Source organism: Thermobia domestica, chromosome 8 (assembly GCF_964235325.1).
Source record: "Thermobia domestica chromosome 8, izTheDome1.hap1.1, whole genome shotgun sequence".
Taxonomy (NCBI): domain Eukaryota; kingdom Metazoa; phylum Arthropoda; class Insecta; order Zygentoma; family Lepismatidae; genus Thermobia; species Thermobia domestica.
In genome coordinates, this window is record NC_137461.1 from 87,071,240 (window position 1) to 87,093,324 (window position 22,085).

At 36.0% G+C, this 22,085-nt stretch overlaps 1 protein-coding gene across 1 annotated transcript in view; it reads left to right on the top strand.

Moving 5' to 3' along the window:
• LOC145693023 (peroxisomal sarcosine oxidase-like) overlaps window positions 1-8,070 on the top strand; it is a 47,570-nt gene extending 39,500 nt beyond the window's left edge. Inside the window, exons 5-7 of the mRNA XM_081768687.1 lie at window positions 678-839; window positions 3,723-3,798; window positions 7,890-8,070. Coding sequence (XP_081624813.1) covers window positions 678-839; window positions 3,723-3,798; window positions 7,890-8,005 — 354 coding nt within the window. The 3' untranslated portion in view covers window positions 8,006-8,070. The remainder of the gene's footprint in view (window positions 1-677; window positions 840-3,722; window positions 3,799-7,889) is intronic.
• The last annotated feature ends 14,015 nt before the right edge of the window (window positions 8,071-22,085 follow it).

Genomic DNA, 22,085 nt, shown 5'->3' on the forward strand with positions numbered 1-22,085 from the left:
TTATTTATTTTTAATTTTAATGCGTAATTATCATATCAAACTTTATAGCAGTCGAATTGAGACAACAGAATATTTTTTCGTAGGAAAGCATACTGCCTGGAAGAAATGAAAAGTTTTAGCCATTTCAAACATTATTATCGGAATAGAACGATTAGCTGAGTAAAGTTATTAATGAAATGGATAAAAAAACAAGGTTTATTTACGCAGAAACAAATCATTGCTATTAAATTAAATTCAATTCAAATCAATCCAGACAGAACTAGGTCCAGTTTTCTATTACCCTTCCTTTTTCGTCTTGATCTACGCAAGTGTGTCTCCGTTACGCACCTCGCGCTGCATGTATTTCGCTCATCTTAAATGTCTCAATTTTAATTATTATTCATTTGATATTCGGCCACACGTAACTTTCAATACATGTTAGTTTCACCTACAGAAATGTTGTTAAATACATTCAGTGGATCAAAGTATCTACGTCTCTTATTTTAAAACTTACGTATAATAAAGTAGCGGGTCTGCTTTCTTATAATGTAATGAACGATACTATCTCTTTATAACTATAATAGTTGCTGATTTAATGTATGGGAAGCGTATACTTCCTGAACATTCTTTGCAAGAAAGTAAGAACAACAACAAACTGCATATCTAATTGGTTTTACTTGTGTTTTATTTTATTTCAGATCTGTGCTGGGGCTCATATTCGGCCTGCGAACCCCGATAAGCGTGATATTAACTCCTGTGAAAGTGTAGATGCTGAGTGTGAGTTGATTTCTGAGTACATTAAACAGTACTTTCCCGGTGTTGAGCCCGTGCCATCAGTAATTGAAACGTGTATGGTTACGGTAAGTTTTGATCTTGTACATATTTGTAGATAATTAGAACTAGATAGAGAAAAAATTTAGTTTCAAGTGATATTTTGGACTTTATTATTGTATAAACATCCTTGAATTTGTCAAGAAGAATTGTAACGTAATACTACTACTACTACTACTAATAATAATAATAATAATAATAATATGAATGTTAAGAATTCTAATAAAATATTGCTAAAATTTAAACTAAAAGTAAACTCAAAGGAAACAAAAAACTAGTTGTAGAGAAACAAAAAGATGGAAAGAAAATTAACATTATAATTATGATACATGAAGTAAAAGATTGATCCATCTCTGTGTGTCCGATGTTGACGTCTCAACTACCTTAGGAAAGACCACGGGACCACCATCAGTTGCCTTCGATGTGAATACCATGTGCTTTGGCTATAGTCCTGCATCATAACTTCCATTGTTTGGAGGCTTCGTTGAAGTACAGAAAGCGAATCTTGAGCCACTCCTCGTGGCCGGCTTTCCAGATACTACGGACAGTAGTGACGTGACGAGATGCAAGTGCTCTTTTCACTATGCCAGACCCACAAAAAATCATGGACTGGCATCAGGTGACTTCACTGTTATGCCCTAAAAGGGAATAGCCTGGATGTCAGTGTGTTTCCATCTGTTGCAGAAATGCCTGTGTAGAGCTTGATGTATGTGATGAAGCCTTACCTGTGTGCGCACGGACTTGATTTATTGCATTTTCATACATTCGAGACAGTTATTCCGCGTAAATTGGTGTGAGGGTATGTTGCTGATAAAATGTTGAGTTAATTTTCCGATTAGACACCTCCCAAATCGTTAACTTGCCTTGGGAACAATATCCACCGGCAACTAGAAATTCCTTCGAGAAACTTGCTGTGCACTGAAGGATGAAGTCTGGATGGATTTTTGCGTCTCGTGGAGTGTACTTTACGGCTCAATTTTTGTCATAATCTGATAGATAAGTCTTCCACTTTCTCCCGGATAGATGGCATTCGTAGAGGCGCCAGCAGTGAGTCTTTCTATCACTCCGATAAGCCAGACTAAAGGCATGTCCACAACTTTTAAACACCATCTGGACCCTTAATTTTCTGAAGGATTGGCAACAGGATAAGTACACTGTTTGACAGTTGGTACATATTGATCCTTAACTTCTGCGCACACTGCTCCGTGTCTGTGAATTGTTATCAATATACCAGTAGAGGATACTAGTGAGCCATTACGTCCAACATTAGAGGCAAGCGAGCTCTTTCAACTGAGAGAGAAAATTGTACTTACGAAACACAAATAAATATGGTAAAGGCCGTTGTCCGTGCAACACTGTAATGCTAAATGAATTCTCTGTTAGAAGATGGTGGAAGGAGTTCATATAAGTGATTATAATCCTGGAAGATCAGTTGGTCGGCTTGAGACAGATCAAAGTTTCACAGAGGTTGCACATGTAATGGTCGTATCAAACAGTGTCATTCCCGACTTCAGAAAGCCGCTGTTACAAAAGGAATAACTATACGTGTGCATAGTGGAGGTCTTGGAATGTATAGAATAGGCCAGTTAACGAAAAGAAATCTACCTTCTACTCCATCCCAAATTGCTCACGCGTTTGCTGGTGCTTCTTGTGTCCATATATCCTCTAGAACCATTTCACAACCACTGAATAGTATTGGGTTGTGCCCGGAAGGCAAGGAAGTGTGCTTCATTAACCCCCCTATACCATTGTGCCAGATCAGAGTTCTGTAGGGAACGTCGTAATTGAGGTCATATGAGATGATCTAATGAGATTCTGTACAATAATTGATTCTGGACATCATACTATGGGAGAACAGGTAGCAGGATACAATCCACAGTACCGTGTAACAGGTCCTAGAGATATGGTGTGGACGAGCTATAATGAATAATGGAAGAACACCATTACACATCTTCGACGCAGGATCTATTACTGAATACCTGATTTCGTTTACATGTATGTATGACAATGCACGCCCATACAGATCTGACCAAGTTACAGAAAGACTGGAATTGAGTTGATTAGAGTTGAATTTGGGGTTTTACGTCCCTTTCAGCAGCGAGACAATATCAGAGGGGGCCTACTGATTAACGTGGATTCCGAACCAGATGAGCTCCCGCTGGAAATCAAACCCGGGTCTCCCACGCCAAAGGCCAACCGACAGAAACACTGGAGAATGAGGACATCCACCTTATTGGCCACTATATTCTCCATATCTTAATCTCATCGAACATGCCTGGAATGCCAGTTATACAAAGAAATGTACCAGCTCGAATGCTCAGGCTCTCAAAACTTCCCTTCTAGTCGACAGTGTGCCAAATAGATATGCAAGTTGCTGTGCTGTCTGAAGTGACTCTGTATCGATGTGATTAGGTCCTTTGTACCCAAGACATCTTGCATTTCATCTGTTGTTTCCATATTGATTTGCATCTTTATCATTATTATTATTATTTTCATTATCACGTCCTGTTTCTTTACATGGCGGGGAATCTCAGCCCATCTTTTGACAATAAACCTGGACTAATATGCCATTTGTTGGTCACTTGTACCTGGATTATGTTTTCAAAAGTTACGGGTTAATATATGTTTGTTAATATATATGTGTAGCAATTGTCGAGCAGTGCATTTGAGTACATATTTTTAAAATGCAGGATTTGTAACTTTGCCTTCGGTGAAGGTTTCGATTTTTAAGAGAAGTAATCTCGGAACAAAATATAACACGTGAAAGTTTCGAAGAGAGAAGATTCTCAATTTAATCGGTTTATCTTAATGAATTCCAACTTAAGCGTAGGAGAACACTACTTAGAATTGGTATTACTTAAAATAAAGAATACATTTCGTGTGGTAATTTATAATAATTATTTTCTTTCTAGATGACACCGGATGAGTTGAGCATAATGGATTACCATCCACAATATAAAAATATCATCATTGGCTGCGGGTTTTCTGGTAAGTTACTGATAGATTCACTTGTTCCGTATCAAAGAACTATCGGTCGTGCAATTGTTAAAAATGGCAATTCTTGGATAAGTTTCTAATTGAGTTTTTTTTTAATGCTAATATGAGAATGCTGAATTCAAATGTACTCCTTTAAAATATATCCGTCCATGGGATCACTAGAAAAAATGACCTCAAAGTTGGGCTATTTCAACTGCGGCCTTGTCAATAGTAAAAGTGCCCATGTTTGTATAAACTTGTAACAGGACACGCTGCCCCATCAGCTTTTGTGTACTTTTTTTTTTTTGCGAGTTTTGCATTTTGCTCACTTCGAGCAGTGTGACTGAGCGCTCCGCTCAGTAACCTTCTGAACTCCACCAATGTCTAAACTTCACTGGCAACACTGTCAACACATGATCAGGAAGCAGCAGGTTGAATCGAGAGCAGGAGGAGCAGGTGGCAGGCAGCTGGAAAAGAACAGAAGAGAAATGCAGCTGAAAAATAATTTTAAGTGATGTAATAGTAAAGTGAGAAGCATAAGAGGTACGATGAAATGTAAATACGTGCTTCAACCTGCCGGTGAAGGTAAGAAAACCGAATGTGCTCGAAAAATAACAAGTAAGCCATATTCGTTAAGAAGCCAGCCACTGCAAGTAAACATCGCATGTCACGTACTAATGTCAACGAAAAGAATTAAAACAAGTGATATGTGTATACGGTATACGACACATTAAAGCATGCTTTGCACTCGTAACCTTATAGAATTCTTTTGATGTGACTGTAAAAAACATATGCGCATATAAAAAGTAAATCTAAAATAGTGATATATTATTTATATAAGCCAATATTATAATATTAATTTAAATACCTCACTCATAACCTAATCTATTTTATTGGATATTGCATATCAGTGGTACAAAAAGTAAATATAAAGTTTCTTGCGACAGTCAATATTAGTAGAAGTTAATAATTTGTAGACACTCTAAAGGATCAGTAAATATAGAACGTCGTGCATATAATGAGCGCACAATATGAACGCATTCCTTTGTATTGAATTCTTTTAGTCGTAAGCTCAAGTTTGAAACATATATACATAAAAAGCGCTTAAAACAAAATCAATCTATATTTGATATAGGCCTATATAATAGCGGAATATTACTTCAAATTATAGCTATAAAAATATCTAACAACCACAGTAGTGATATAACATCGTTCAATAACTGCATTATTTCTGAAAACTGTGCTAGCTAACATATTTATCTGTGAAGAATGTTTGAAATATCAGTAATAAGTTGAATTCAATTTAAATAAAAGTTCGCCAGTCGCGACTATCAAGTGTCAATCAGTTAGTCACTTTGCATTCAAATTAGTATTTCACTAGTGAATCATCTGTTCAGGCAAAGACAGAACTGAAGATAGAAACAATTATACCAAGCGGCAAGTATAATATAATAGTTTAGTGCATCCGTAAAAAGGAAATAATTAAAAATAATAAATATAAAAATAAATAAGAGATCAAGTTTCTCTAAAACAATTCTTTATAGACATTTGAAATAACATAATTTGCTACTGTCGTCTGGACTTTCATTTATTCTGAAAAGACTTAGAAATATAGTAGAGAATTCTTATTGCATGTATTATTATTATTTTTGTTGTATATAGCATTTTGTGTGTTTCATTGTTCTAAATATCATGCTTCTTTTAATTACTTGTCAATCTCAGTTTTATGTTGAACGGTATCAATAATTAAAGTAAGTGACGTTACCAAGTCATTATTGAAGCGACTATTTACGTCAAAATATTGTTTATTTGTGGCGAGCATTATCTGTTGTGTATATGAATACTATTTTGTGATAGAATGTGGTATTATAGAAACAAATATAGTAAATAAACACATATGGTTTTTAATAGCAAGTTTATGCAACTGTATTCTGAGAATTCTGAGTCTAGATTGCATCATCTCTCTACGTCCACGCTACGTCTTACGACTTCGTGAATAACATCAGTGTGGAGATTTATATTGAAGGCTCGAATGGTAAGTTGTCGATTACGACCCAAGAGTGTTGTAGTATTAATATTGGTATTCTTATTTGAGTTCACTATTTCTTGATACACTGTTTTCGGAGCGTGCGCTCCTGCTACCGAGATTCCGGATAACGGGAGGTTATTAAAATTTTGTTTCATATTTTAACCATTATTATCCTCCACCGTTACCGTCACCGTACCGCCATTGCACATTTTTTTATACTAGTTTGAAGATGTTGAATTGAATGAAATTGTTTTAAAATGTATTCGACCATGGAGTTACGATGAAAATGACCTCTCAAATGGGATATATATTTATTTATATATTCGAAATTTGTACGGATATGTTTTAAAATTGAAAGTGTCCTCAAATGTCTATATAAAGGTAGTTAGAAATTGATTCAAGCGTTGGCACTTTACCCATTGGTATGAGCCGTAGTTCTTTATCTAAATTGACTGTAGAATACAATATTGTGGAAAATTTTCCAATTAAATATTATTTGTTAGTGTAGAAGGTCAAATGACTGTCATTAATTCATACCATTATCTAAAAAGTAAATCATTATCATAGATATTCTGCCATTATTGGTAGATCACTTGGCACAAGCAAGAAGCTTCCATGTTCCATAGTCTTTAGTTAACCTCTTCGTCTTTTCTGTTTTGATACCGTCCATCAACTATAGCCTCCTTCTCCTCTCCCTCTCTTTTCTGCCACTATACCCTCTTCTTGCACGTCCCTCATGATACAACTCCTTCTTAGCCAATGTCCCAACCAATTTCTATTCCTCTTTTCAATTACATCAAAAATTGTTCTTTTATTCTTCACTATTTACATTATCCTCATTCGTCTTCCACTCTACACATCTAATTCTCTCCATTCTTCTTCACGCCTTCATTTCGAAAGCTTCCAGTCTTTCGAAACCTTCCAGTCGAACTTAAAATTAGAAGTGGCATTGATAAATGGAATGCACGCATAAATAAGAAACTTTGGGGGCCAGGGTGGCTTAGTGGTAGAGAACAGTCGTTCTTTCAGGAAGAGTGTTCCGGGGGCACACGTAGTATTCCGGGGTGCACTGCTGGTACAATTGTATTTATTATTACTGTATATTATAGACGTATTATTTTGGTTTCGTTCGAAGAGCACTCTCAGAGCTCCGAGGGAGCAGTGACCCCCTAAAAAACATGTCTGGAGGAAACACTGGTTGAGAGCTCACTTTTCAGGTGTCGATTTTCTCGGGGTTCTGTTTTTCCCCCACTTTCTTCATTCCACTATTATAATCCATCTCATCATCACCGTCTTCTTAGCCTCGGTACATAACCATGAGATGGTTAACCTTTTTAAAGACTTGTAAATGTTTTATCTGTCCTAAAAATTAGATTGAAATGTAATTTTAAAAAATTAAGCTTAATACATAGGCATGTGATTGGCTTAAATAGTGGTCGTTCATAGAGATTTCACTCATATTTTTGTCCATTTAAAGTATCTTCCTATGAAAAGCCTGGTATGGATTAACGGTCTTGCCCTTTGTATCAAATTGTAAATACCAAGTTATATAATTTTTAACCAATGTGAACTGTCGTCCTTTCATGCATATATTTTGTTCGGCGCAGAAAAAAAAAACAACTCTTATAAAAGAACGAACCTTTTCTGCAGTTCACAGAAATCAGTTAATAATCTCGAATTTCCCCTACCCGATGGTCTAGTGGTTAATTCACATGTCTTCGGTACATGGGCTTCTCTGTTCGGTTTCCGGGAAGAAGCCTTGAAATCTGAACGTGTCGCTTATCGGACTCCATCTTAAACTGTAGGTCCACGTCTTACATAACCTTGGTGCAGAAGAGAGACGCTAAAGTCTAACCAACCAATAATTTAGAACGTGTTTCTTAATTTACGTGGCATTATTATAGAAAAAAAACATTAACACTGCATTCAACCATCTTATTGATTAGCTATTATGTTATTCATATTCTGATATTTAATTTTCTTTCTAAGAATTATTCTGATTATTTTATTCTTATACTTTCTATATTACTGTATCCTTAAAATTTATTTACTTGTATTTTGTTCGTATTTGCAGGTACTGGATTTAAAATTGGTCCAACAGTTGGTCAAATGTTGGGTGATTTAGCTTGTGAAGAAGAACCAAAATTCAACATCAAGCCTTTTAGTATAAAGCGATTTATTAAACCTTAATATTCAATGCAAAATATGGAAGGTGTTGTTTTTGTAAAAGAAAATAAAATGGTTATAAACCACAATGTTTCGAATTCCTTTATTTAAATCGATTAATGTCAAGAAAAACTGTTCAGAGAATTTAATAAAATAAATGGATCATATTTATTTGAAATCAGAGTATATCATAGCCAATCAAGTCTTTTTTCATAGACAATGGCCGCCATTATGTTGAATTTCAATGTCATTTAATTTAAAATATGAACCTGATTTCCAATTAAACATTCTATATATGTATTACACATGATGTAAATTACGAACATTTTAAGTTATATTTTTGGGGGACTGCTTCATACGGACAAAGAAGGCAAATGTCCCTCTTACATTTTTCCCCTCAAATTAAGAATTTTATTTGGACGTCTTATCATCTCTAGGGAAAAAAACTTGTTCGAGCATTTTACGTTGTTTCACTGCAATCGCTCGTACAAGTAATGATACCAACTTCTTTGAAGCTAAAAAGAAAACATTTCGATTTGAATTGCATTGAAAGAGAAATTTCAGAATACGGTAGGTCAAGAGAATAGAAAGATTTGGAGCATCAGATTAAAGAATGAGAATATGAAAACGTTTCATATTTATCAAGATATCGATATTTTACATGTAAATGATTATGGCACTTTACCTTAAAATGTGTAACAAACTATTTATTAATATTCCTTCCCAATCAGGACAAACAGTAATGGAAATGATATGCCTATTAACGTTGGTCCAATGTTGTAGTTGGTAAATATGTCTTGCAATAGCTAAGCAACTCATTTGCCAACGTAGAGCCAAGAAACATTTCGAGTAACTCGGATTTTCAATCTTTAACTTATGCTGCGCGAACGTGTTTATGGGTGTGGGATCAACACCATTATAGTATAAAGGTTGGCAAATATCTAGTTGAGCAAATTACGCTTTAAACTACGTTGGGGCAACATATTTTTCAAGTTTATTTTTACAATGACTCATTCCGAATCATATCGATATTTACTCTATGTAAGACCAATTCTACTGCTAAACTGAAACTCTTTTTAACCAATGTTCGGTAGAGTCTTGTTCTAAACATCCTGGAGTTATTTGTGGGAAATGTCAAACATTTTGTATAGGATTCATATCCGGGGATTATCCAAGTGACTGCACAATTTCAAAAATATCTTGCTCTATTGAGAACGTGGTTTGCTTGTTCATAAATTGTGTGGTGTCTTGAGACGGTTCTTCTATTTGAAAGAAAGGTAGCGGTCCATCTTTCAACACCTGGATCAAGCACTGACTAGCTCATCTCAAAAAAGTTAAGTAAGTACGAACATCGTTGTAAATTGCACCCCTACCATGACACTTACACCACCATATTGCACTACCTAATAATGGACTTGTAGTGCATTGCGATCTGGCTATCGTTTCCACATTTAGGCCAACTGTCGACCGCTGTCTGGGAATTGACCAAATCGATTTTTTTGGAGAATACACTATGTTTAAAAAAAAATTGCAGTTGTATACAATGGTAGTTGAACTGTGTTTGTGTGATATATACATGCTTATCTGGCAACGTAGGCTGCGATAACATTGGCAGACTTAAATGGCTAAGTACTTGCGCTTTGTACGATAGAATATTTCAAGTTTAGCGTTCGTCCCGATCGACCCCACTTCGGGTACACATATGTCTTTTCGGCTCATTTAAACTGTACTACAGTATAATCCTTTGACAGTTGGTACAGTGGTGTCGCCTTGTGCAGTTCGCAAGAGCACGTGTACCACCAGGTATCGTGGGCTGTATGTTGCTTCTTAACATATTTAATAATATTTAGAATATTATTATATTATCTTTTCGTTTCTATTCTTCGCTTGCTTTACCCCTTGCGTATATGCATTCCATTATCACACCACGTTCGTAACAGAGCAGCGAGCGTGATAGGCTGCTCTGTGTGTAGTACAAAGAGATGGTCTCCTGACGTTTAAGTCAAGATTTGCACAAGCAGCGTTGTCAGCACTGTTCTTGACTAATTTCCAATAATGTGGCGCTTTAAACAGAATCAAACAATGAACTGCAACTTAAAATATATAGAATACTAGCAGCGTTCACCCCGCTTCGCTGCGGTCACCCCGGAACGCAATAAACTTTGTTACTTAGATAATTTTTACTTTTTCGCTTTCAAGTGATATGATAAAAACCATAGAAGATTGCAGTAAATCTTAACATTATATCGCCTGTCATTTATGTTAACCCGCCCCGCTTCGCTGCGGTCATCCCGGTGCTGGCATATTGTAAAAGTGTCTGTAAAAATAAGCAAATCAATTAAAAAATTTTAAACAGAAGATTCAAGCTATTTTCCGCTGTATATCGCCTGTCATTTATGTTAACCCGCCGAGTGACACGGTCATGCGGGTTGCATATAAATACGTTTATTTTTACCTATGATGAACTAATAACAAAGGATTTGTACGTTATGGACACTTGAATGGTCAATTATCTCAAGACACTGGTAATTAAAAATTAAAGTGATATGATAAAAACCATCTAGGGTCCAAATCCTAATAACCCCCCAAAAATGAAAGAAATTGGTTCAGCCGTATTAGCGTGATGAGCGGACAAAATATTGTACGTTCTCTTTTATATATATAGATAGTAGTAGTATATAATTTATTCTTTCAATCAGTTATCTATATTTCTTTTTATCTCAATTTCTCGTAATGAAAATATGCTAATGGAACAAAGAAAACTACGGCTTTCCGAGGTCTATCAAGGGGAATGGGAGGTATAAAACCCTTCCCCAGAGATTTTTAAGTTAATGCAGAATAAAATTAAATTTTAATTTATTTTAAAGACTTTTTTTAAATATATATATAATATCTGATTTTTCTTTAGGCTAGTTTTTTCTACCTAAATAAACTAAATGTTTGTAAGAAAAGCGAATAGCTTATCAAAACATGCTGTACTTGGTAATATTGCTACAATGGTAAAATCTTACCTTCTGTATTGTGGGAACCTGAAGGAAATTTTGAAATTGATTTTTTTTTTTTCAACATTCATCTTTAACACACATAAAATAGAAAAAGACGAGTATTGACATTTGCAGTAACGTACGTTCAGCTGTAACCGGAAAGGGTTTTTCTTTGGAGGGGGGAGGAACAGTAATGAAGTGTTTTGAGATAACAATGCAAAAGTACATGGACAAAGCGTTTCTAATTAAAGGTGCCTCTGCAACTATCATAAAAATTTGATATTGCGTGTTTCGAAAATCATAGCAAATAATCCGAAGTTGACTTCAGAAACTGAAAGTTGTGTTACCATATTAAAGAATATGAAATCATTTAATGGAGCACTGTAGCTCAAAATAGTCTCAGTGCATTAGCTATAGTATCAACAGAGAATAAAAAAGAAAAAAGACTAAACTTCAAAAGAAGTTGATTGCCCAGAAGAACATGAGAAATAATTTCATTTACGAGTGAAATGGAGCATTTGCTTATAAATTCGTACTTTTCATTATGTGTAAATATATGTGGTTATTTTCATTGATTATTTATAGTTTGTCTTATTTAGAATACTGAAAGAATTCTAGAATAGAATTTGGAAACGACTGTGAACTACCGAAAAATTGTCACGAGACGCCACAATATGCTCATAATATTCAATTACGCGACATCAGTTGAACTCCGACATCTACTGACAGCCACATTCGTACGCCATGATGTCGCTTGTACTTTATCCTCACACCACCGGCTATATGATGCTTATCGGTAGTTTGTATTCGTTTGATATTGCCCTGAAGGCGTCGTTTTACTTATATCAGGATAGTGTATATAGTTGAAACGCACTTGGGAACATCCAGTAGAAGTTGATGCACAAGCTTGTATATCATTTTATCAGATGGTTATCAAAATAAGGGAAACACCTGAAGAAAATGGAAAGACCTCTGATTCGTCGTGGAATTGAGGCACATAAGCCATAAATTATTTCCAGACATGTTGCGTTCCTCATGCAGCACAGCACTCACTTTCGGTCAGCGGAGATGAAGTAAGATATTTGCTCTGGATTGTAAATAGTATTGTCGAGACGAGACGACAAATAAGGTATTCTCATCTCGTAATTTTTTTGTAGAAATTTCGTCTCGTCTTAATTTCTCGAAGAGTTATTTCTATTCTCCTGTAGATTCTCGGCAAGCTTCTTCTCGTCTCGGAAATTTCTTGTCTCGTCTCGTCTCGTAAATGTGTGTATATAGTAGGCTCCCGATAATTATGTGTAATAAGGCGGAAGGCCAGGCTGCATCACACACAAAAAAAGCCGGATAGTCAGGAGTTCTATAATCACTCACTTCTTGTCCCATTCATATTATTAACCCTTGGTACAATTTGTATCATGGATCCCCAAAGGGTTAAAAACACACTTTTTGGATAAGATCCCGCTCTTATTAATACTTTCTCTCCTCTTAGTACAAACCAGTACTTCATAAATATTTGTTATATTGTATTGTACGTTTAAAAAAAACATATAGGAAAATGAACTCCAAGAATAAAAATATTGTACACATTTTAAGATAATTTTAATAATGTCTCGTAATTGCTAGAAACATGAAATAATGTAAATCAACGACTCTCAAGTTTTCCATTGGCATACTATCATAAGTCGCACGCATCACCTAGCAGCGGCTCGTGTACTACAGGTTAAGAAAATATATGTGCACTACACATACATACAATTTTAAAATGAAGAAAACATTACGTTGATAAATGATTATATAAATGTGGAAAGGTAGATGTGAAAGAGTTAAAACTTTCAGTTTTTAGCATATCGCGTTTCAGAAGTCGAATAGATCGTTTTAAAAAATATATTTCTAATTTGATTACGGTTTCTCTCTTTCTCTCTCTCTCTGTCTTTTTAATTAGGCCGGATGGTTTCAAGCTGATACTTGTGAGTCTACTGTACTTGACTTTTAGAAATAGTGCTAACAGTGCTCTTGATAGATTAACTTAACAACAGGAACCGCATCGCCGTGTCCTATTTGGTAGGGTATGCTAGATCAGTGTAGGAACTCGGGTCCTTTTACTTTGACACATACCAATGACCATTAAACATGCTGGCTGTATACCTTGTTAATATTACTCGAAAGGTTACGTTTAGCACTTTGTAGATATATTCGTTGTAGGGAATATATCTGTGCATTCGTCTATTTTTATGCCTAAGAAGACAGGAAGCCAAAACACGATTTACACAAAACCTACTCCAAGCGTAACTATTGAAATTTGGTCGCAGAGGAATTCAAACAATTCGAAACATTACTGAAAGTGAGGTTTAAATTAAGTCAATGTGAGTGAACTGCACTATGGAAGTTTGGTTTCGAAAATTCTATCGTGGTGACTTACACATGGAGGTCAAGAAAGACTACTAATATCGCTTGATTGTTGAAGACTACGAATTGAAGTTGATTCCCGAAAGATCTGTGGGAAACAATATGAAGACGGACAAATTGACCGATAAAGAAATCGACGCTTTGAATCTGTGGCTAGTCAGTGCTACGAAAGCAATCCATTTTACCAACATATTTACAGGGCAATAGTGTTGTACGCGAACGATATATCCTATCAATGTTTGGATGAAGTAATACATGACCAGTAGATCTTCATGTAGGATTACTATACTTTCAAGTATGAAAAACGAGAGAATTCTGAAAAAAAAAAATGATTTTGATGCATATTTTCCACAGTCTTTAATTTTCTTTTTCGTCTTAGATATGATACTACGTTTAAAGTTACAGAAACATATTTATATTAATTTTACAAATCTATTATTCAAGTCTCTAATCTCATCTGTCCACTGAACATATTATAACACAATTCTATAAGTACTTTTAAACCTGTATTTACAATTCGGCTATAATTACAATCGATTTTCGAAAAACTTTCTCCTGACCTAGGCGGCATTTCTGAAAACCAAGCGCCATAATAATACAAATCCAATTTGATACATTGATATACATGTTTTGGCCGCAAATTAGCAAGGCTCCAGATTCGTATCTCCGATCACAATGGCGATCTGGCACCCGTGCTCTGCTTATAACATTAATATTCCAATACAAACACTAAGAACATGTTAATACACAAGTCACGAAATGTTATTCTACTTCTTTACTAAAAACTCATATGTACTCGTCGTATAGATGTAGTGTAGCACACGTAACGACTATAACCATATTGCAGAACTAAAGAAGCGACTATTTATATCAGGCAGTAAACTGCAAATTAATTAGTACATTCAATCATACTAGGGAGGAGAACTAAAATTACTTCAATCCCAGCATCAGCTATGGTTCCCTGTGCACTGGCACATAGCATTTGACAGGCTTATTTCTTCAAATTTTTATTTACTTATGCCCATCCGGGGATATTTTTGCTGATCAATTTAACGAAAAGGCCTGAAAAAAGTGCAGCTTATCACATTAATTTGCCGAGGGGCCACATTTTTGCCCGCAGACAGGCTCTGATGCTACATGCAATGGAGTAATAGAGGTTACATATGAATTGTATCAAGTGGAATATTACACTGTTTCGAGTACAGTGCATCACTCAGTTTCGTGAGAGAGGATAGAGGCGCAACTCTGAGCTAGATTACATTCAATTATGTTCAGTTCGGAGATCAGGAGTGAAAAGGTAGGTTTCAACTTCATCCCAATACCTCAATATTCAAAGGGAAGTCTCAAACCATACTGCAACAATCCAGTTGTGAAAATGCATGGGCGCTTTATCTTCCTGGAATAAAATGTCATTGCCCGGAAACAACATCTGGAAGATAGGATGAATATGATGTAAAATAATGACATGGTCATGTGGTAGTGATGGGACCGGTAAGCGTCATCACAGGACACTCTGAAAGTCAGGATATTGCGACCCATAGCGTCGTACTGTCGCCTCCAGTTTCACGGTTGGATAGACACACTGCGGATGTCTCTTTGGGTGTCTTCTACACATAAACACGGCCTGTGATTTGAAATATTTTCTAAGGTGAATTATAATTCATCTGACTATATCACAAACATTCTGTTTTCTTAATTTAATGTGTCATTTTTTATTTATAAAAATAAATTCTAAATCAAAACAAAAAATGAAAGGCTTATTTTAAAGTTTTCAACACAGACAGAACCTAAATGTGAAAATAAACAGTGTAAATTTACACACAGAGAGATAGAGTTTACTAAAGAGAATAGAGGTGGTTTTCGTATATTAGCGATATCTTTACAGACATAGAAAAAGTTAAAAAAAAAAACTTGAAAAGTATATAAATTCAATATTTAAAACATGTTTGCATTTAGTATTTTGCTTTCATTTCTGTTTTTTATTTATATTGTCTAAGGTTCTTGAACGACGTTGTTCTAAATTTTTGACTAGAGAACAAAGTTTTGTTAGTTAATTTAGAGTCGAAAACGTTGAGACATGACAATTTTCTTATCACGCAAGTCTATTAACGTCTTTTACAAGAACATCATTTTGTAAACTTTTGCTTCGTTAAGCCACGACCTATTGGAAATGATCTCCCATTTAATTTCTATACATTTCTATGACATGCATATAAACTATTGGTAATAAACAGCCTTTTGTTTAGTTGTGGGATTTTCCATTATATAAAATAAATAAAAAGGGCTTAAAGTCAATAAATTCAAATTATTGCCATTGATTATAAAATTTTCACATACTTTTGCTTATATTTGCATCTCTTAGTTTTAGATATTTTCATTTGAGGTGCTTGCTTGCTCGCTATTCTCCTCACTTTCCTCTCAAAGGACTCTCGATTCATCCTTTCTGCTCTCATTTTCCCGGGATACTTTGCGGTAGGTGACGTCACGTGGAGGTATCGCCAAGGATGTTATAAAATAGGGAAGTTCTTAAGTTGACATAACCAGAGCAACAGGATGACGTCACTTAATGTCGTCACTACCCTGGAGCACTTCATGCGCAGTGTATCCATAAGCAAGGCAGCTCTGTTGACAGCATTACGGCTGAGGTAATGTGCCAACGTGAAATGTTATTTAAGATATACCTGGAATTTGTTGCCTTTGGTGCCGGGCTCGATTTCTGGCAGGGTCAGTCGTTCGGAAAGGTGTAACAGCTTTTTCAGGCCAGCTATCCTGAATGAGTTTTTTTCTGCGATTTCTTCATTCGCACAGGGGGAATGCCGGGATGGTATCTAAATTACATGCCTCAGGCCGCTTCTTACCTTACCCCAGGGCATTTTTTAAGCTACCTTTTTGTATCCAAATGGATACCCAGGCCCAGCGCTTGGATACCCAGACCCAGCCGTTTGGATACCCAGTGCACTTAATAAATCTTTAAATTACTGGAAGAGAACTTGAACAATAAATTGCTTGAGAAAAAGCGATCACAGATGATTTTTCGTTTAAAGTCAGATTGCCTTTTATTCTTTACCACCACATGATTGTTTCACACACCCTGCCCTCACATGGATTGTAAATTTTAAATTATTTCAACATACCTTGGTTTTGTGATTATATGTATTAGCTCGTATTCTGTGGATAGGTATAAAATTTGAGAATTTCATTATTGAAATTTCAGATATTCCTCTTTCCTGCGTTTTGTGTACTCATTTATCTACCTCGAGATGTTAGCAGTTTCATTTACTCTAATACAGAGGAAGTTAATAGACCGACTAAAGAGGTAGAAAGGTTGAAGCTGAACTCTCACATGTAACGGTCCAAATTACATTTGGCTTATATACCTTTTGAATAACCTCTGAGAGAAAATCACAGAAGAAAATAACTTGCTATTTGGATATCTAATTTTTATGAAATAATGGAAATTTTTCTTATCTTTTGCTTACAATACTGTTTTCGTTTGTTATAATTAAGACTCATTATTCTGATAAAATATTGTGAAGAAAATGAAAAGTAAACAATCTCCTGCTTTTTCCTTACTTCGAGAAGTTAAAGAAATATATTAGTAATATTGAATTTTCATTTTTCTCCTCATTTAAAAAGAGGAAATTTCTCTGTATGCATACACAAAGCTATGTAGAGAATGTAGTTATAGAGTTTTGCTGTATAAAATATGAATACAAAAATACAACTGTACGCCATCTTCTATATGTATGATGGTTGGCAATCTTTATGATAAGATTTACGAGTACGTGTTGTTTAGATTGGGATTTGGGTTGGAAGAGTAGCGTAGATCACCTCTCCACGTTCGTCAGCAAGAAATTGTTTTACGACAAGATCACGTGTGATTGTATCATATACCTAGGTAGCTATGTAATCGCTACGTGCATGATAAGACATTTTCTCACCCCACTTCATACACGTGTATATCAAACATTAGGTCTATTAGTGTAAATCGGGACTTTCCCCTTTCATTTGCTCAGCGTGGTTCAGCAGAAAATCCGTTCACTCTATTGCCATTAGGGGATATGGACAGCAATTAGAGGACATGGAGGTCTTTCTACTTCCAAATGATTACCTAATCATAGGAAAACATTTTCTTTATGAAACTTATTTTGAAGCAATTAAAATTCAAATTTATGTTTTGTATGTATTGCTTTATTTTGAAATGAAAGTAACAATGAATTCTAGACTGCTTGTTTTGACCACTGCCACCTTAATAATGGCAATGTTTTGCCCTTCCCCTGGATTTACGCTCAAACGCCGCCACTGTATGTGTCTACTGCTTTTTTTTTTTTTTAATTTTCGAGTCTTCTGCTTTTCCAACTGATCGGTCTGGCAACACTGCTTTCGGGGAAAACAATGCGTTGCGACGATAGCCAGTTGTGTTTCGGATCTGAAAACCTTAGATTGAAAACGGCGAGCGTAGAGCAAGAAGAAGCTGCTAATACAGAGTGTCGACGCCAATGGATTTTTATTGAAATTCTCCCACGCTGAATGGTTAATGTAGCTACGTGAAGTCAAAGCAAGGATTGTCGTCTGTCATCTACCTAGGTATAAGGTAGGCCAACGTCTTAGAACATAGTTGTCAATATAACTTGTCTATTGGAGAGGAGTTTATTATGATATATAGGAAGGAACTAGAGCGACAGAAATAATTAGGCTTGCCATATTTGCTTTGTTTTGCTGCTTGCATGTTTTCTACAGACAACTGAATATCGATTTCCTAGAATCCACTTCCGTTTTATTGAGAAAAAGCGATCACAGATGATTTTTCGTTTGAAGTCAGATTGCCTTTTATTCTTTACCACCACATGATTGTTTCACACACCCTGCCCTCACATGGATCTACTATGCATTATATTGTTGACATTTTTTTGATGCGACGCATATTGTCATAAACACGATAAATCAACTTTTGAGTTTTTTGCTAGGTTGGATTATATTGAGTGCATTGATTATTAAATATACATGATTTTGGAGTCGTTAGACTTTGGAGTCTATTTTATTAGGGATGTGCACGAGACGAGTCGAGACGGCTCTTCCAATAGAGAAATATACATTTTTCGAGTCGAGACATCACTTTTACAGCACATTTTCGAGACGAGACTGCCACAAATCTTGTCTCGTGCGCATCCCTATATTTTATCACATCTTGCCAGCGACTCCATTATAATCTCTGGTTTGTAATAAGCTTGTGTGGGATTTTTAATATACTTATTGCAGAGATCTCACGATATCCATCTATTTCTATAATAGCAGAATCCATTTCTTGTATATAGTGCATACAGTAATTTTCCTAAAAGCGAATGGATTAAATCAAATTTGGTCAGTTCACTCAAACCTATATCGAACCCTATCCGTCATACTGTTTCAAAATAGAGGTCGTTTGAAAATTTTAAAACTTCATAACTCCCTTAATTTTGGGTCATATAATAAAAAATTAAGTAATTTCAAATTTTGATTTTAAAAACTTGGACAGTTGTTAAAAAAGTTATTGAGTATTTTAAATGACTTGATAATGTGTGTCACGAAGAATGAACCGGACATTGCCGCACTAATGAAATCATACCGTGCTCAGGTATCTCATTAGCTTTCAATTTTAATTGTATTTCAATATTCAGGTTTTCTTGCATTTGTATTTTTTCTGGTATTTCAATATGCAGTTCTCATTAGTTTCATATCGTACCTTTTTCATTTAAATTGATTTTTAAACAACTCTACACCTGTTGAAAATGTTTAGTACATCTTTTTTTTTTAACAATGCGTATAAAAAATGAAATGAAATCTTTGAGTTTTACGTCCCACGATTATGCCGGCTAGGCTAAAGGACATGGTGATAATGAGAAGTGAAAGAAATGGTAGAATGAAGAAAGTAGGAGGAAACGGGAGAATCCCGAGAAAACTTACGCACATGGTAGTATGTATAAAAATAAAAATACGCCTTTCAGAACAAAATTCAGTTTTTCGATATTAGATTCTAATTACCTCTTTCGCTTATCTTCGCGATCCCCAGGTTGAGAAATTCTTAAATTAACTGTTTTATCCTGGCCTAACATTTCCTGGCAACCAAACATTTCGTGTCTCTTATGGACAATATCGGTAATTGAGATTTGTTCAGGAAAATTTTGACATAATTAATAAATGGCACACACTTGTAAGAAGGTACGGAATTGTCCATTAAGTACAAAGCGCTATTTTTAAACAATGTTTGACCTTTGTAGCAGAGTTACCTTCAGTGGCGGATTTACGCCGGCGGGGAAGGGGCTGAGCTCCTCCAAAATTTTAAGATTTCTATAAAAACGAATCAAGTGTTGCTCATAACTTTCAAGTCCCTCTCTCTAAAATTTTTGGGATTTGTAAACATGAAGTATTCCTAAGAGAAGACCCTATCAAAATATTTTTTCTAAATCTTTCGCTGGTTACCTTTGTTCTCATCTCCTTTTTTCCTCCTACTCAGATTTTAGAATCTGTAGCCTAATACTCAGATTATGGTCACTATCTATTTTCCCGTTTTTTTTCCTTCAGCGCGAGTTTTCTTAAATATTGCCAGAATTTTTTCCTTTTTTTGGTAATTTTACGATCAGTAAGATGCTACAAAATGACTGAAAGTTTGCGACAGTTAAATTGTAAAAAAGAATCCTTTGAGTCACGAAGCGTAACAAATTGTAAACCTTTCTCATCTTCTGTAGCGTTATATAATTAATGGACTGATAGTATTTAATGCCGAAATCTCTAATACACCATGAGGTCCTTGTTTCGATTCCAGCTCGGACCAAGAGACTTTGTGGTGGACAAACACTGTGTGCGTGGGTTTTCTCGGGTTTCTCCCGTTTCCTTCCACTTTCTTCATTTCACCATTTAATCCATTTCTCATCATCACCGTCTTATTTAGCCTAGCCGGTATAATAGTGGGACGTAAACTACAATTTTATTTCAATTCATTTTTCTAATACACCGCATGCATTGTACTTTTATAGGGCTACATGCAAAATGAAACGTGCCTCAAGTGGAAGCGAAAAGAGGAAAGAGAAGGAGCGAAAGCTGCGTCAACAAACAGGAAGTGTCAAGGGTCAGCAAAAGTTGATAAGTTATTTCTCTGCTGCTACACAAGATGAACCAGGGTCACTTTATGGAACTCGTGTCCATCAGGATCAATCTTATGCGAGGCGTGGAAGTAGTAGAATTGGAACAGAGACCATAACTGAGACTGTTAATGTCTTACAGAGTGTGCAGAGTGTCAATGTGCGAAGTACAACTTCGAGTGAAGTTCAGAATGAGAAGGACAATGGATTAATTAGTAACGAGATTGTGTGTACACACACTCAAACAACTGAAACAGAAACCGATAGTACCAGCAGTCAAAGACATTCTAGTCATGATAAGGAACCAGCCAGCATAACTTCAGATTTATCGTACAAAAAGGAAGTAGCGGCCACTCCTGAATGTGATATGTATAAGGGAAGAAAGTTATCTTTGACTTGGCTTGTGACAACCTACTGTTTTCTTGAAACGTATAAGGAAGGGGTTGGAAAGAGGAGGAGGCCTTTTGTTAGGTGCACTATATGCAATGAGTTTGAGGATGAAGCAGTGAAGCGTTCGCGTAATGGAACTGTTCCGATGGCAAGAGGAATTCAGGCTGAAAATAAGTTGAAGCTGGAGAGGATCATTGATCATATAGACTCGAAAGCGCACAAAGCTGCTGCAGAAGCGAAGAAGCTGCAAGAATCCTGGGCAACATTTTCTGACAGACATCCTTGGGCCAGAATACTAAAGAAAGCAAAGGTGCAGACTGTGAACAACCTAATTGCCATGTGCATTGATGTGTACAACGATTCCCTGTATGAGACACCCACAGCTCACTCCTGGCCAGCCAGATCTCTAGCTCACTTGAAATCATTGTCCATGCAGAGCAGCGAGGCACTGCAAGACTGGGATTCCTCATTCATACCTTTTGATCCTGCAGTTTCTGATCTTTACTACAGAGATCCTGTAGTATATCAAGAAATGCTGGCAATAATTGCGAAGTTGGAAAAAGAAAAGTTGTGCGAAAAACTGAAGAGTGCGATTTGCTATTGTTTACAAGTGGATGGCAGTTGTGACCGCCAGCAGAGAGACAATAAATTTGTTTCTGCAAGATACGTCTCAAGTAACGATTTTTGTGTTAAAAATGTATTTTTGTCTGTTGTCGAACCTGATGAATGCGATGCACAAGGTTTGTTGCACTGTGCAACAAAGACTATTGAGGAATTCCAGTTGCATACAGAAAATCTTCTAGGGCTAACTACAGATGGTGAATCTGCGAACACAGGGAAGGACGGAGGATTATGGCAACTTGTAAGAAATTACGTGGGGCACGACATCCTTACTGTTTGGTGTGTTTGCCACAGATCCGATCTTGCAATGGAGGACATGTTGGACTGTGTCCCTGAAATGACACATTGGCTGTCAAGTTTGAAAAGTGTTGCAACGTATTTCAGAACATCGAAAATAAAAACAAAAATGCTGCACAAAACAATGCCTAATTTCCATACTTTTCCTGCTTACTTCGAGGTACGATTTGCTGAACACTTGCATACATTGATTGCCGCCGTACTCCACAACTTACCTGGATGCAAGATGGTTTGGGAGGCAATTGTCAGGGAAGGGGAGAAGAAGGATCGAGCTGCTGCCAAAGGATT